Source organism: Pleurodeles waltl, chromosome 11, assembly GCF_031143425.1.
Source record: "Pleurodeles waltl isolate 20211129_DDA chromosome 11, aPleWal1.hap1.20221129, whole genome shotgun sequence".
Classification (NCBI taxonomy): domain Eukaryota; kingdom Metazoa; phylum Chordata; class Amphibia; order Caudata; family Salamandridae; genus Pleurodeles; species Pleurodeles waltl.
The window spans coordinates 39,861,384-39,877,688 of NC_090450.1; the positions used below are offsets into that span (position 1 = coordinate 39,861,384).

Genomic DNA, 16,305 nt, shown 5'->3' on the forward strand with positions numbered 1-16,305 from the left:
TAGATTGGTCACTCTGGCTTATTTTATGTACCTGCCTAAATCAGTAGTCATTTGTTCAATTTGCTGTACAGTGCTTTGTTTTTCTTCTCAAGGCAAATCGAAAATGTTTTTCAATGTGTGGTAAAGTGATAAAACAGATGGGGCACAGTTTACATTTCTGATCAGTCTGCGTGTTTCTGTCTCTTGCAGATGACAATGCAAGGAACAGAGATTGTCTGCCATCTCACGATGATCTTAGATGCAGTAACTGTGGCGAAGGGACTGGCCATGCCAAACTGCTCCATGGACCTATTGCAAAAGCTCTCAAGGTTCCTTCGTGAACTTAACAGTGTTGTAAAACATTTCATTATACAGGTGAGAAGGTCTCCACCTTACCTGGGGCATGTAGGTTTCCAGCATTTAATATTTGTTTAACATATTTATTTGACTAAGGATAGGTTATTATACTATCCTATGAATGTAACACATCGAATGATACTTCTTTTTGAAAGGAAAGGACAGATAACATGAATGTTTGATGAAAGTAAATGGAAAATATATCTGAGGCATGGCCCATGTACTGCTCTGTCAGTGATTTGGTAGAAATGAAAGGGGTTGATATGACTTCTAGATCAATTATTCAGTGTGATGTCTACAGCCACCTACTGCTCTCAAACAACCCATATGTTGTGTCTGAACAATAAGGTAAGCGTTTTGTAAGAGAACAGTAAGAGTTATCATGGAGATAATAATGTTTTTATGGAGGCAAGCAACAGAAACTGTAACTCAAGACTCCCTTTGAAAAAATGATAGCTGTTCTCAAAACAAGTGGTATTCCTTTAGGGAATTGATGTTGCTGGATATACTTGAAGGGAAAGTGAGATTTTTCCTTTTGCCATTAGCAAATTTTTGAAGACGGTAAGATAAGTCAGTTGTTAATGCAGCTACTGCTGAGATCTACAATGTAGAAAGGTCACAGGCTCACATCCGTGTTACTCTATTCAGAATTTTGTCCTTCTTTGATTGAGAAGAAATGCTCCAATGAGCATGGAAAATGGGCCCCTTTTATCACCACTATGTAGTAAAAGACACCCATGAGTTGGGTACACTTGACCCCTGGATCCCACTTTAATTGAATACGTTCCCCCTCATAGACCATAGTGTCAGAGGCTCAGCATCCTGTGCTACAGGACTATGGCCCATTTGTGAATTTCTTTCAAAAGCATCAAACTAGTGTCTACATTTTGAGGCCCTTAGGTGATAAAAACATCCATTGATAGGTAAGGGTTCCCCCTAAAATCAAAACAACTGCATAGCAGTTCACTATTGATGAATTTAGCTTACAATAAAAACAGTTTACATCTGTATCTCCTCAGGCCGGGTTGCTTTATTAGTCTTCCATGAGTTCATTTTGCCCAGTGGTTCTGGGAGAGAGTCTAAATATGAAATGAAGCCTAAACAATGTTCTCACAGGCCCTAACTCTGGTTCCTGAGACAAATAGAAATGGAAAGGATTTCTCAGGTCTGCTTTTAACAAGGTCAATGGGTCTTTTAATCCAGCATAAAGGGTAGAAAAATATGAGGTTTAAAACTCAATCAACACAATTCAAAATGACAGTATGACCCATTTGTCCATAGGAAGAAAACTCCAGTCAGGAATGAAGTTAAGGATATTATTACAGACTCATGTTCAGATTTATGTAAATTATTCTCAAAACAAAAGCATGAAGATACAGAACCACCATTGATTGTCAAAGGCAGATATCATTATAATGCACATAATCTAACATGAAATCAAAATGCTCTCAGTTTCACATTTGCTTTTAGGATGGACATAATCTTTAAATTATCTTCCGACTTCTACAATAGTGCCCTTAACGTCATGCTTTTAAATTTGGCCTTCCTTGGCGAAGCGTCTACCAGATAGGTTATGGAGAAAACCTTAAGATCCAGAAGACGTAAATGCTTTTGTGGTGCCTTTTTTGTCAAACATTTGAACTTTGGCTTGTCATATGAGTTACTATTTTAAGGACTTTATTCAGAAGCTCTACCACTGTTGAGAAAATGTCATGTTCTTTCCTCGAGGCAATGGCTTTCCATCATGCATGTGAAAGAACATGGTAGGCATTGCGTGAGGTCCTAAGAATGTTGGAGAGTGCTTTGATTTAAAAATACAGATAGTGAAATATATTCACCACATAATTTCTACGAAAGGGATCACACCAAAATAGGATTTAGTTCAGGGATTAAGGAAGCGACCAGAATCAGAGAACCAAGTTCAGTTGAAGACATATCTACAACTTGCAGAGTCCTACTCTAGGTTTGTGGAGAGTTATGCAAAGAACAAATAGTGATTGGTAGGAAAGATACACAATGGATCTTGAATTGGAAGGGGAGTGCAGGGACAGCTTTAGGGTGGTGAGACCGGTGTGCAACACTAGGTGCTGACCTGGAGGAGGGTACTTTCCTCAGGAGGGGGCCCTGTGTTTAGCAGTAGCGTACAATTTATTTAAAAAACAAAACACCTGCTGTAGAGTTCCTTGTGCGTCCAGCTTTTAGGCAGCAATACAAATGTCAAGATAAATAATTTTATGATTAGTGTTCCAGCTATAGAGAGAGAGAGACAGAGAGAGTTTTGTCTAGTGGAAGTTTTGACTTGCCATAAAGTAGTGCAGAAGGTTAATATGCCTGCTGAGAACAGATCTACACACACACATCACTGTTGTGTGATATACATGTAAGCCCACTGAACACACACACACACACACACAAACGTTTTCAAATGTCCAAGATGCACACAGTCATACAAAGATATCTTTCCCTCTTTTGGGTGCAGCAACACTTTTTTTTGTTTTCTTTTTACTGAGGAATACATTGCCTCTCTCTCTTTAGCTCTTACAATGCATTGTTGCTCTTTGCTGTTTGGGTGACATGTATAGGATTAAAAGCAATTGACCCAAGAAAAAAATGTCATTGGTCTGTATGAAAAGATGCCTTTAAAAGCCTTGCCTTGGTGTTCTTGTCTCAGTGTGTTCAGGATTCAATAAATCATACAGCAGCACCTAAGGCAAAATTGTATGGTCAAAGAATTGTTTTCAGCAAACAAATGCTTTCTTCTCACTGTGGTTCTCTTTTCTCCTTTGGTGTAGGAAGCAGACACATGGTCCCCTTCCCTTTCTGTGGGCTGTAGAGGCACGAACACAACCAAGATTTTGGACATCTTCAAGCGATATAACCAACTCATGAAAGGGAAAATAGTTCTGTTCTTGAAAGCTGTTGGCTGCAAAACGAAATCAAGGTGACAGCAGAAAGTGACTGTTGTACAACGGCCAACAGCATCTCTTACATGCAGAGAACTCAAGTAAATTATCCTTCATCAGTTTTTAGAAAGCGACATGGTGTTTTCCACTGGCAACAGTGTAGCCTGCACTTGCCTTGTCCCCTTGATCCTTCGTCATCATGAGCAAGGTTCTGAGAAAGATGAATGGATGCAAGGACCTGTAACAGTCAGGTCATCTTCTCTGTGTAAAAGCTGTTGTGGTGGCCAAGGAGGAACATTGGTGACACAGTTTACTTATTATGGACTGGATGACAGATAAGGGGACTGAGAACCTCATGGGATGGTCATGGTGGACAGGAGGTCTCAATTCTCCATGGGATGGTCATGATACCTGTGATTTATCAGGCACTTCTCATTTCAACCAAAGCACTTCTAGGATGTTTTATACCAGTTCTGGGCTGCCCTACTCCACCAAACTCTCTACTCTAGACTCTCTTTTCATGTTCCCCGAGAAAAAAGGATATTTCAAGCTGCATTGCACTCTGTACCAAAGCTAAATGTCATGCATGGGCTTTTCTGTTTCTTCACCTAGATGTGGAGGCATGTTTGGTCTTCCTTATATTTTAGCCAAAGCTAAAGGCATTGCTGTGCTTCATTTCCAACATGTGTCGATGCTCATGTACATCCCTCCCAACACTACAACATGTACATGACATTTCAGGTCTGAAGGAGGAACATGTCCAAACTCTACACTGAAAGACATTGGCTAGGATGGAAGCCTAAGATGAACGAAGAAGAAGTATCCAAATTAATTACCTTTTCTAGGTTTAAAATCAAGATTTTCCCTCCTAAGGAGGGCCCATACAAAGATATATGCACTGTATCACTGAGCTAATGTACATCCATCCTTTGCAAAGGCATAGAGCAGTTGGTCACTTTAAATCCCTTTTAGTCTTGGTTGATCTTTCCTGGGATCTCCTTCTCCCTCCACAAGCCCACAAGTTTTTTGGTCTCACTTTACAAAGCATAGCATGTAATTTTATGCAGATTGGTAGCATATTGTTTATCGCCCCCTATAGGCTCATCAAAGCTGTGCGGGAATACAACAGAAATGGAAGAGACAAAGAGGAATAGGAGAGAGAGGGAGACGAAAGAAATAGGAGATAGGAGAAAGAACACGCAATATATTATGTACTTTGTATTTAATGCTCTTAATACTTTTTAAAGCATTGCATAAGAGGAAGGATGGATAGAGAAGGGGACAGAAGAGATGAAAAACAGCACAAGGGAGAAGAAGGAAGGGAACGTGATTTTAATTTATATTGGTTGCTTCTACAGCAAATATGCTCACTACAAACTGCTTATGTTGCACCACTGTCACCTTATGCTGTCCCTTTCTGTGGCATTCATCACACATTCTTGACATGTGAATAAAAGGTATAATTAATTTATGACTATTTGGGACTCATTTTTCAAACCAGAAAGAATAAAATACCTTGCTGTGATGCAGAGCTGTGATTTTGAGGATTTACAAGGCTCTCTGAGCAACGCTGGTGCACAAAAAATGTAGTCATACCATTTGTGCTGTGATTGCCGGTGCTTGGTACCACACTTATTTCTAAGGTTTTTTTATGACTGTGCACCACATAGTGGTGTTGCCCGTGTATTTTTAATAAAGTATATATGTAAAGTGTGTTACAGCTTAACATAGTTTTAAAAAATAATGGAACCAGTAAGTTAATTCCATTAATACACCATAAGGTGACCCAGAATAGACCAAAATGTCCCACTTGTATGAGTGGGATGTTAGAATGTAACACTGACACAGGCATTCAGGCAGTGCTTGTCTGGACAGTTTGTGGTGTCAGCCACTCACTCACTCTGTACATGAAGATTACCTTGGAGGAATTTTTGCCAAAATGCATCTGCCTGATATATTAAATGGATATGCGTAACCCGCTGAGTCCTCCTGGATGTTCTTTTTTCAGCCACATTGTTGGTGTTTGAAAAATGTGCAGTCACACAAGAATGAGGCACAGATCTGAAAAGTGTTCAGCAGTTCGTACAGTGGCAATTGGTGTGGGAGACAGAGTTCATAACTGGTCATCTGGTAGTCTTTTACTAGGAAATGTGCATATATGGGAGCTGCCATAGTAACACCTTAGTAAATCTGAAATGCCAATTAAGCTCACCGCAGATGGTGAGGCATCATGGTTCAAGTGGGGTCTGGCCAGCACGAAACCAAATACTCTGCTCGTGCCACTGCAGACAAGGATATTGAAGAAGGTCTGGCCAGAAATAACCGCCCAGTTGAAGGCAAATGAACAACAGAACCATGCCAATGAATACACTACCTTTTATTGACTGGTAGGTGTGGTATTCCAATGACGTAACATGCATACTATAAAATGGGTTCTGTCCTTTTTATATGTATTCTATCACCTTAACGGTTGAGTGCATCTTCCAAGCGTTCTCCGAGTTCTGGGTTCCATTAGGCAGTTGTCTAAACGTGGATCTGGGAGAACGGTGGCAGACGGGCTCGTTACTCTGGATGTTAATACTTCAATAAACCTTCTTGTATTCTACCAACCTTTTGTGACTCTTCAATTGGATGGAATTGACTTCCACATAATGGCAACGACTTAGAGAAACAAGGAATTTCTTCAAGGTGCTGGAGACCATTATGTCAAAGCGGTACCTCATTCCTCAACATAAGATCAGCGTCAGAAAGTTTTTGGATCATTACGTGCTAATGTATTCTTTGTCAGTGCTGTGTATTTCAAGCTCCCAGAAAAAAAGTACTGTTTGTTTTGTTGTTGGGTACTGGAATTAACATGTTATGGGCCGGATGTAGCAAGCAGTTTTGTCCATTCTGTGCCTATGGGAAAATGTGTTCGTACATATGGCCTTATGTGCGTTATCTGCCTGATCTTATTTACAGCATTGCTTTTACAGGACTCTAATCCTTTATGATCTTTCCTCTTTGTGGAAGCGTTTACACTTAGCGTTATGAGCAGCATATTTTGAACCGAGCTATCCTGCTCGTAAGCGCTTGGCACTGCACTCTCCGGCTCATGAGTACTTGGAACGCACTAGCTAAAACACGCAAGCTTACGTCTTCTCTACTTGGCTGACGATGCACGTTTCATGTACTCTCCTCCACGTAACCTCATCACCTCCCACAACGACGATAACCTAGCAACAAGCCGAAGCTGGTTACGAGTCGTGACGGTGATGAGGGCACGTCGCACCTTGGTATGTTCCTCCATTTCCACAAAAACTTAAAGTATCGGTGACAGGCAAATCATATCATTTTTTGTATAACATACAAGTAACAGCTTGCCTATCAACCTTCAATTTCGTATGCTACCGGTGACAGGCACACCTTCACTTCATGACAAACGGAACTAGAGTCACGCGTGTTTGGCTGAGCATTACGTAAGCTCTTGAACACATTTTTACACTATCTTGCTTCAGCGTTTGACTGCTGTATTTATTTTTTATCCTTCAGTGTCCAGCAAAGCCAGCAATATGTCAGCAAAGCAAAGTACCATATATTTTTTTCTTTTCTTTCCTTGGGACATTTTGGGGACACTTTTGGTATAACTGTTTGTGAATATTATTCAGACATTATGTCAAGTGAGGGAAATATACAACACCCTCCTCATTTTTTAGTAGAAACTCGCAAGCCGAAATTGGAATGGAAACACTGGATGCGTGTTTTTATGAACTATTTAGTAGCCATTGATGGTGTTAATTGTAATCCGGCCAGGAAATATGCAATTCTATACAACTCCATTGGCACAGAAGGTGAGAAAGTTTTTGATAACTTACCTGAAGTTTCGTCTCCTACAGAAGAATCAGGTGATGCAGCCAGCTGAAATGTTTTTATTAAAGCCAAAAACAGATTAGCCTTACATTTCTCTGGTGAACCCAATATTGTATTATAAAGATACAATTTCTACTCACATAAAAAAGCAGCTTCTGAAGGTATTGATCAATATGTGGCTGCTTAGCTAGTAGTTGCAAATTAGAGAACATTATAGATCAATATCTAAGAGATCACACTGTACTGAATTGCTATTCAAAGAAAGTTCAGGAGCATCTCTTATGTTCTACGAACAGTACTCTCAATGAAACTGTAAAGATAACTAAAGGCATAGAACACTCTTTAAAATCGGTAAAAGTATTGTCTGGTGCATCTAATTGCTCTGAGAATGTTAACATGAATATCGTTGAAAAAAGTACAAGATATGCAAAAATCAAACATTTTACAATCTACTGCATGTTATAGATGTGGTTCTCAAAGTCTTATGGCCAATGATCCTAAGTGGCCTGCATTAGGGAACAAAATGTACCAAATGCAAGAAGGGTGCAATGGTCAAAATAAATGGTGTTCCTGATGTGGAACAACATGACATGCAGTTGGAAGAGGTAATCAATACAGTTAAATGTTAACTGTAAGCATGAGTCAGTAGGAGTTACAAGATCAGGGCAAAATGGAAAATGATGATGTTATCTCAGTAGCCAGAAGAAATGGTCCATTTTGTACTGCTAAATTTGGTAATATTGAGATAGCAATCATGGTGGATTCTGGTTCACCTGTTACCATGTAGTCTGAATGGTCCTTTGAACTATACTGGTGTAAAACTTTACTAAAGGATCCAGATTTAAAACTATTGCTTATAGGGAGTCCGTAATTGAAACTATTGGATATTTTGAGGAAATATTGCAATTTTCAGGCAGGGAAATGTTCATTAAAATATATGTCGCTGTTAATGGCAGAGATATTAAGGTTGGATTGATCAAGCAAGATTGGGTATTGTTTTAAGACCAGACTAAAGCTCCAGTTTTGTCAACTGAATCCAATGTTGAGTGTATTGATCACATTATTTCTAAGTACCCCAATGTGTTTTCTGATGATGTTGGCACTATGGTAGGGTTTGAACATGAAAGAATTAAAACAAATAATGCAGTACCCATTAAAAATATAGTAAGGGATGTTCCTTTGCCGGTAAGGGATGATTTGAGAAAATACCTAGACCAGTTATGGAAAGACAAGATTATTGAACCTGTCAATTCAGCTGAGTAGATCAGTGCTGTGGTTATAGCTAAAAAAGAAAATGGGCAGATCCGCTTGTGTGTAGACTTACATTTGCTCAATAAGATTATCGTCATAAATTTCCAACCCTTACAAAAAAAATGAGTTATTGTCCACTTTAGAAGGTGCCAAAGTTTTCAGTAACATTGATATCAAAGCTGCTTATCATTAGGTAAACCTTCAAGCAGAGTCAGAAGCCCTTACTTCCTTCATCACTCCTTTTGGGGCTTACAAGTATTTACTCTTGCCATTTGTCTTAGCATCAGTGGCAAGCGTGTTCCAGAAGCTAATGTATTCTCTGTATAAGGATATACCTGGTGTGTTTGCCTTCTAAGACGATATTCTTATTTTTGCAAAAACAGTTGATGAACATAATCACGTGTTAGATAGAGTATTGCATATGTTAAACAAACATATGACATTGGCAAAGGATAAATGCAAGTTTCTGACAAACAGAGTGGAGTATCTAGGTCACTGCATAACCGCAGAAGGAGTTAAGCCCAAAGAAAATCTTGTGAAGGCATTGAGAGAGGTATCCCTTCCTAATTGCAAGGAAGAGTTAAAGTCCTTTTTAGTATTAAGGTGGTCATTATAAACATGGCGGTAAATACCGCCTGCCGCTGTGGCGACGGTGAACAGAAGACTGCCATTGACGGTGAACAGAAACCCACCATATAAAGATGCCAAAAACAGAAACCGCCAACATTTCTGCAATCACCAGCTACCGCCAGGGCCTTGTCGGCGGAAAGGCTGCACATCCCACCCCACACACAAATCTGCCGCCCACCAAATAATGATGCACAAATCACCACAGCGGTTAGTGGAAGCCGAACGACCATTGGTGTTACAGACCGCCACGCCCAGCAATGGGACCCAACAGCAAGAAATGCACACATTGACAATTTTGAAACCCACACACCTGACACACATCCACAACACCATAAAACACGCCCAACACACTCCACAATCCTTTGCATCGCCAATAGGATAAGCCAGACTGACAACACTAGATGCAGACACTGAACGCCACATCGCACAACTCACACACCCAACCACACAACAGCACCCTCACCAATATCCACACAACACAGTATCCACAACACACACCATGGCACCCCCTAAGCACCCACGCTTCACAGAAAGGGAGCTAAGAACAGAGGTGGATGAGCTACTCAAGGTCGAGCCACAAATCTTTGGGGCACAGGTCCAGCACACACCCATCGCCAGGAAGATGGAGTTATGGCAGACTATAGTGAACAAGGTCAACAGTGGTAAACCATCCACGCACAAGGGACGACATCCACAAGAGATGGAACGACCTGCGCGGGAAGGTGAGGTCCATGGCATTGAGGCACCACATTGTGGTCCAGAAGACTGGGGGAGCACCCCCACCTACACCCCCTGAATACACCGGCTGGGAGGAAAAGGTACTGGCCATCCTGCACCCTAAGGGCCTCACTGGACTCACTGGAGGAATGGACTCGGGTAATTCATCTACAATTACCCCATATCCACCACACTTCTAATGCATGCACCACCTCACGTCGCCAACTGCCACCAGGATCACACCCCACCCTGGCTTCAATCACTACATCCAGTCACCTTGCATGCCCACAAACCCACCAACAGGCCCACATCCCTCCCCCTGTGCACAGCCACCCACCCCTGCAAGGTATCACAATGGCACTACACCACCCACAATGCACCGCTAACCACATCCCATGCGAAATGCAATGGCAACCCCACAAAAGGTCCCTGCATGGCCCAACAGGGGATAAACTGCACAAAATAGGCCTGACCTGTGCACCCTCATCCGAATAACTAGATGTAACATACATGTCCATTCCCCCCCACGGGCACCACCACCCATGCCACCCCGACGGAAAGGACAAGGAGTGGCAGCGCCCCACATGGAGGCAGAGGCACCACTCAGGACATTGGAGAGGGAACAGTGGACACTGAGGAATACCCTGGTCCGTCACACAGTCCTGGACTGTCACCCTCCAGCAGCCCCACCCAGGACCCCACTGACACCCCTACCACCCAGCTAACAACATCTGCACATGCCAATCGACCCCACACCAGTGTATCCAGACCACAGAGTGGTGGAACACAAGTACAGAGGCCACGGTCTCCACCTACCAAAAGGCAGGAAGAAGATGGCCACAGTACAAGTGGTACTGCCAGACCTGTGCAGGGGACACAGGCACAGGGGGCTACGGGCAGTGGGAGGGAATCAGTGGCCCAGGGGGAGGCCAAAGGAGAGATGCTGCAGCCCAGGAGGTGATCTCAGAGGTCCCGGGAGCATACCACCATACCCAAGACAGGATGGGCCAGATCCTGGCCACCCTGGAGCAGAGTCAAAGGCTGCAGCCCATCATCAAGAGACCATGTAGCAGTGGAAACAACTCAATACCACCATGGCCACTATTGCAGGGGTGCTGCAGCACCACTACCCAACCCAGCCTGAGTCCCCCACAAACCAGGAAGCCCCTACCACTGCCAAGGACACATGCCAGCCATCAACATCAGCAGCAGCAACTGCACTGGTGTCACTGTCTAAGGACACACAGGAGACCAGCACCCCTACCCGTACAGCCCAGCACCAGACACTCAAATGGTCCCCCAGACATGGCACTGGAACACCTGCCAAGACCAAGGCACCCTCAAAGAGGTGACTTTGACATGAACTGTCTCCCAAGTGAGCCACTGTGCTACCATCCTCACCAGCCAATTGCAACCCAACAACTTGCAAGGTACAGATGGACATATACCCACTGCCACCAATCGCTGAGACCATGTAGACAGCATGGACATCCACCATCAGCCCACTCCCTATCACTGTAAAGAGCACCAATGCATCCCTGACAACTATTAAAACACACGTACACCGATTTCTATGTCCCTTTTCATTATGTTGAATCAATTGTAAGTGTTAATGGATTTGCCAGTTAAATTAAAAATCAGACCTTTATTGCAGGAATGGCACCCCATGCACAACATTGTGTGGAGTAAACAGAAATGTACACCATGTTGGTTATCATGTCACATGGCACCTGAAATTCATGTAACAGTGTCAATGACTACAGACCCCACATCCCCATAGAGAATAAGTCAGACTGACATTATGCAGTGCAGACAACATCATCAGTGAACAGTACCTCAAAGTCACTGGAAGTATAGTTGGATCAGTTGGTTCCTGGAGTGAACATCTTCCCCCTCTCAGAGGAAGCTTGTCTGGATATACAGCACCCTTCTCCTCCAGTAGGGGGATAGATTTCCTCACAGCCACATTGTGCAGCATGCAGCAGGCCACCACTATTCTACACACCTTCTCAGGGCCATAGCACAGGGATCCCCCAGACAGATGGAGGCAAAGGAATCTAGTCTTCTGGAGACCTATCGTGCGCTCTATCACCCTATTCGTACGTCCATGGGCCTCATTGAAATTCCTCTCAGCATCTGTCCTAGGATTCCTCACTGGTGTCAGGAGCCAATGCATGTTCGGGTAGCCAGAACCACCCGCAAAAGTGGGCGAAACAGGACTGTAACAAACCACCCTCAGTTGCAGACAGCCTGGCTGTCACCTATGTACAGAAAGAGTGTAACACACACTCACCTATGATCCATTGTCTGTCTCCTTGTAGATGTTCCATCATGTGTGGCACACTGCTTTTCCTCAAGACAAATGAATCATGGACTGATCCAGTGAACATGGCATTCACATGTGAAATGTACTGGTCTGCAGTACACACCAATTGTATGTTCATGTAGTGGAAGTTCTTCCTGTTTCTGTATACCTGTTCATTTACCCTTGGAGGGATGAGAGCTATGTGGGTGCCATCGATGGCACCTATCACATGGGGAATGTTGGCAAAGGCATAAAAATCTGACTTGATGGCAAGGAGTTCAGCACTTTGGGGAAACTTCACATATGTCTGCAGGTGTTGTACAAATGCATCCAGGAATTTGGACAGGATGAGGCAAAACATTGGCTGTGAGAACCCTGCACCCACGCCCACTGTCACCTGAAATGAGCCCGTAGCCAAGAAATGGAGTACAGAGAGAACTTGCACTTCAGTCGGAATGGCATGCTGATTCCGATTTGCTGGTTTCAGTACAGGATCCAGTAATGCACAAAGTTCATGGATAGTAGCACGAGTGAGTCTGTAATTGATAATGATGTGATGTTCCACCATGGTCTCCAAATCAACAAGAGGTCTGTACACTGATGGGCCCTTCCCTCGCCACATGGGTCTGTACCTCGGAGGAGTGGAGAACACATGTGAGGGACAGACATTCATTTGCACAACCTGTTGTGTATAAACACTGCTGTTCAACATGTAGGTTAAACATAAGCATTGTAGGATGTACAACTGGAGTGACATGTTTTAACTGATGCGTCTGGACTGTTGTGGTGAGTAAATAGTAATTTGGGCATGCAAATGAGGGCTGGGGTTTATAGAGCCTGCATGGGGCCCATGACCAGGAAATACCTGCGTAGTACTTGCAAAATGGCAGCCCCCTGTCATCTAGATATGTAGCAGTGGAAGTGACCTCATACCACTAGCGGTTGTTGTAATGGCGTAAGGCTGTGTTCACCGCTGTGCACCCATTCATTGGCTAACATGGATGTCAATGGGGAATATGGACCTATGACGGTGCACACCGCTGCGGAGCATACGCCATTTCGTCACCCCATGTTCACTGGACTCCTGAATTCCGTGCATGCAAGTAGTCCACTGAGTGTGCTGCTATGTCCTGACTCTGGTTACTCATATGGCACGAGTCACAGGGGAAAGGGTCCCGGCCTTCACCGTGGAGGAGCTGGAGAAGCTGGTGGATGGGGTCCTACCCCTGTATGCCAAGTTGTAGGAAAGTACCATCTTGCCTGGCATGTTACCCCCATATTTCACTGTATATATGTTGTTTTAGTTGTATGTGTCACTGCTCATAAGTGTGCCCTGTATGTGTTACCTGTGTTATGACTAACTGTCTCACTGAGGCTCTGCTAATCAGAACCCCAGTGGTTATGCTTTCTCATTACTTTCCAAATTGTCACTAACAGGCTAGTGACCAATTTTACCAATTTACATTGGCATACTAGAACACCCTTATAATTCCCTAGTATATGGTACTGAGGTACCCAGGGTATTGGGGTCCCAGGAGATCCCTATGGGCTGCAGCATTTCTTTTGCCACCCATATCTTACACAGGCCTGCCACTGCAGCCTGAGTGAAATAACGTCCACGTTATTTCACAGCCATTTACCACTGCACTTAAGTAACTTATAAGTCACCTATATGTCTAACCTTTACCTGGTAAAGGTTGGGGGCTAAGTCACTCAGTGTGTGGGCACCCTGGCACTAGCCAAGGTGCCCCCACATTGTTCAGGGCCAATTCCCCAGACTTTGTGAGTGCCGGGGCACAATCCCATGACCCCACAGGTCTCTAGCACAGACCCGGGTACTGCCAAACTGCCTTTTCAGGGGTTTCACTGCAGCTGCTGCTGCTGCCAACCCCTCAGACAGGTTTCTGCCCTCCTGGGGTCCAGCCAGGCTTGGCCCAGGAAGGCAGAACAAAGGACTTCCTCAGGGTGTTACATCCTCTCCCTTTGGAAAAAGGTGTTTAGGCAGGGGAGGAGTAGCCTCCCCCAGCCTCTGGAAATGCTTTCATGGGCACAGATGGTGCCCATTTCTGCATAAGCCAGTCTACACAGATTCAGGGACCCCTCAGCCCTGCTCTGGCGCGAAACTGGACAAAGGAAAGGGGAGTGACCACTCCCCTGACCTGCAACTTCCCTGGGAGGTGCCCAGAGCTCCTCCAGTGTGCTCCAGACCTCTGCCATCTTGGAAACAGAGGTGCTGCTGGCACACTGGACTGCTCTGAGTGGCCAGTGCCAGCAGGTGACGTCAGAGACTCCTTCTGATAGGCTCCTTCAGGTGTTGCTAGCCTATCCTCTCTCCTAAGTAGCCAAACCCTCTTTTCTGGCTATTTAGGGTCTCTGCTTTGGGGAATTCCTTAGATAACGAATGCAAGAGCTCATCAGAGTTCCTCTGCATCTCTCTCTTCACCTTCTGCCAAGGAATCGACTGCTGACCGCGCTGGAAGCCTGCAAAACTGCAACAAAGTAGCAAAGACGACTACTGCGACATTGTAACGCTGATCCTGCCGCCTTCTCTACTGTTTTCCTGGTGGTGCATGCTGTGGGGGTAGTCTGCCTCCTCTCTGCACTAGAAGCTCCGAAGAAATCTCCTGTGGGTCGACGGAATCTTCCCCCTGCAACCGCAGGCACCAAAAAGCTGCATCACCGGTCCACTCGGTCTCCTCTCAGCACAACGAGCGAGGTCCCTTGAACTCAGCAACTCTGTCCAAGTGACTCCCACAGTCCAGTGACTCTTCAGTCCAAGTTTGGTGGAAGTAAGTCCTTGCCTCCCCACGCCAGACTGCATTGCTGGGAACCGCGTGTTTTGCAGCTACTCCGGCCTCTGTGCACTTCCGGCAGAAATCCTTTGTGCACAGCCAAGCCTGGGTCCACGGCACTCTATCCTGCATTGCACGACCTCCTGAGTTGTCCTCCGGCGGCGTGGGACTCCTTTGTGCAACTTCGGGTGAGCACTGTTTCACTCCACTTCGTAGTGCCTGTTCCGGCACTTCTCCGGGTGCTGCTTGCTTCTGAGAGGGCTCCTTGTCTTGCTGGATGCCCCCTCTGTTCCCTCACGCAATTGGCGACATCCTTGTCCCTCCTGGGCCACAGCAGCATCCAAAAACCCTAAACTGCGAGCTTGCAGCTAGCAAGGCTTGTTTGCGATATAAAACACTTCTGCACGACTCTTCACGACGTGGGACATTCATCCTCCAAAGGGAAAGTTTCTAGCCCTTGTCGTTCCTGCAGAATCCTCAGCTTCTACGGTCCAGTAGCAGCTTCTTTGCACCCACAGCTGGCATTTACTGGGCATCTGCCCACTCTCGACTTGATCGTGACTTTTGGACTTGGTCCCCTTGTTCCACAGGTACTCTCGTCTGGAAGTCCATCGTTGTTGCATTGCTGGTGTTGGTCTTTCCTGCAGAATTCCCCTATCACGACTTCTGTGCTCTTTGGGGAACTTTAGTGCACTTTGCACTCACTTTTCAGGGTCTTGGGGTGGGCTATTTTGCTAACCCTCACTGTTTTCTTACAGTCCCAGTGACCCTCTACGAGGTCACATAGGTTTGGGGTCCATTCGTGGTTCGCATTCCACTTTCAGAGTATATGGTTTGTGTTGCTCCTATCCCTATGTGCTCCTATTGCATTCTACTGTGACTATACATTGTTTGCACTGTTTTCTATTGCTATTACTATTACTGCATATTTTGGTATCGTGTACATATATCTTGTGTACATTTGCTATCCTCATACTGAGGGTACTCAATGAGATACTTTGGCATATTGTCATAAAAATAAAGTACCTTTATTTTTAGTATATCTGTGTATTGTGTTTTCTTATGATATTGTGCATATGACTCGTCTCCTAGTTCAGCCTAAGCTGCTCTGCTAAGCTACCATTTTCTATCAGCCTAAGCTGCTAGACACCCCTATACACTAATAAGGGATACCTGGGCCTGGTGCAAGGTGTAAGTACCCCTTGGTACTCACTACAAGCCAGTCCAGCCTCCTACACAAGTTATATGGGCGACCAGAGGTGCAAGTGAGTAGGCGGATGAGGTGCATGGATGTTTGTGATGGTGGTGGATGCCTGTATGCATGTGTGCACAATTTGTAACTGCACAGGCGTTGAATGTTTGACAATCAGTGTGAGTGAGGTGGTGGAATGATTTTGTTAAGTGTCCGTCCCATAGGGGAGGAATAGCCAGCGGTATCAAATGGGCAGTGTCTGACCTCTATGTTACTTTTCTGCGTGTGCCCTAGAGGTCAGCGCCCATCAGTAGAGGGGACTCTGTCAGG

General features: G+C 44.6%; 1 protein-coding gene across 1 annotated transcript in view; it reads left to right on the plus strand.

The window, feature by feature from the left end:
* THPO (thrombopoietin) overlaps positions 1-5,214 on the plus strand; it is a 193,361-nt gene extending 188,147 nt beyond the window's left edge. The window contains exons 6-7 of the mRNA XM_069213001.1: positions 190-354; positions 3,129-5,214. Coding sequence (XP_069069102.1) covers positions 190-354; positions 3,129-3,281 — 318 coding nt within the window. The 3' untranslated portion in view covers positions 3,282-5,214. The remainder of the gene's footprint in view (positions 1-189; positions 355-3,128) is intronic.
* The last annotated feature ends 11,091 nt before the right edge of the window (positions 5,215-16,305 follow it).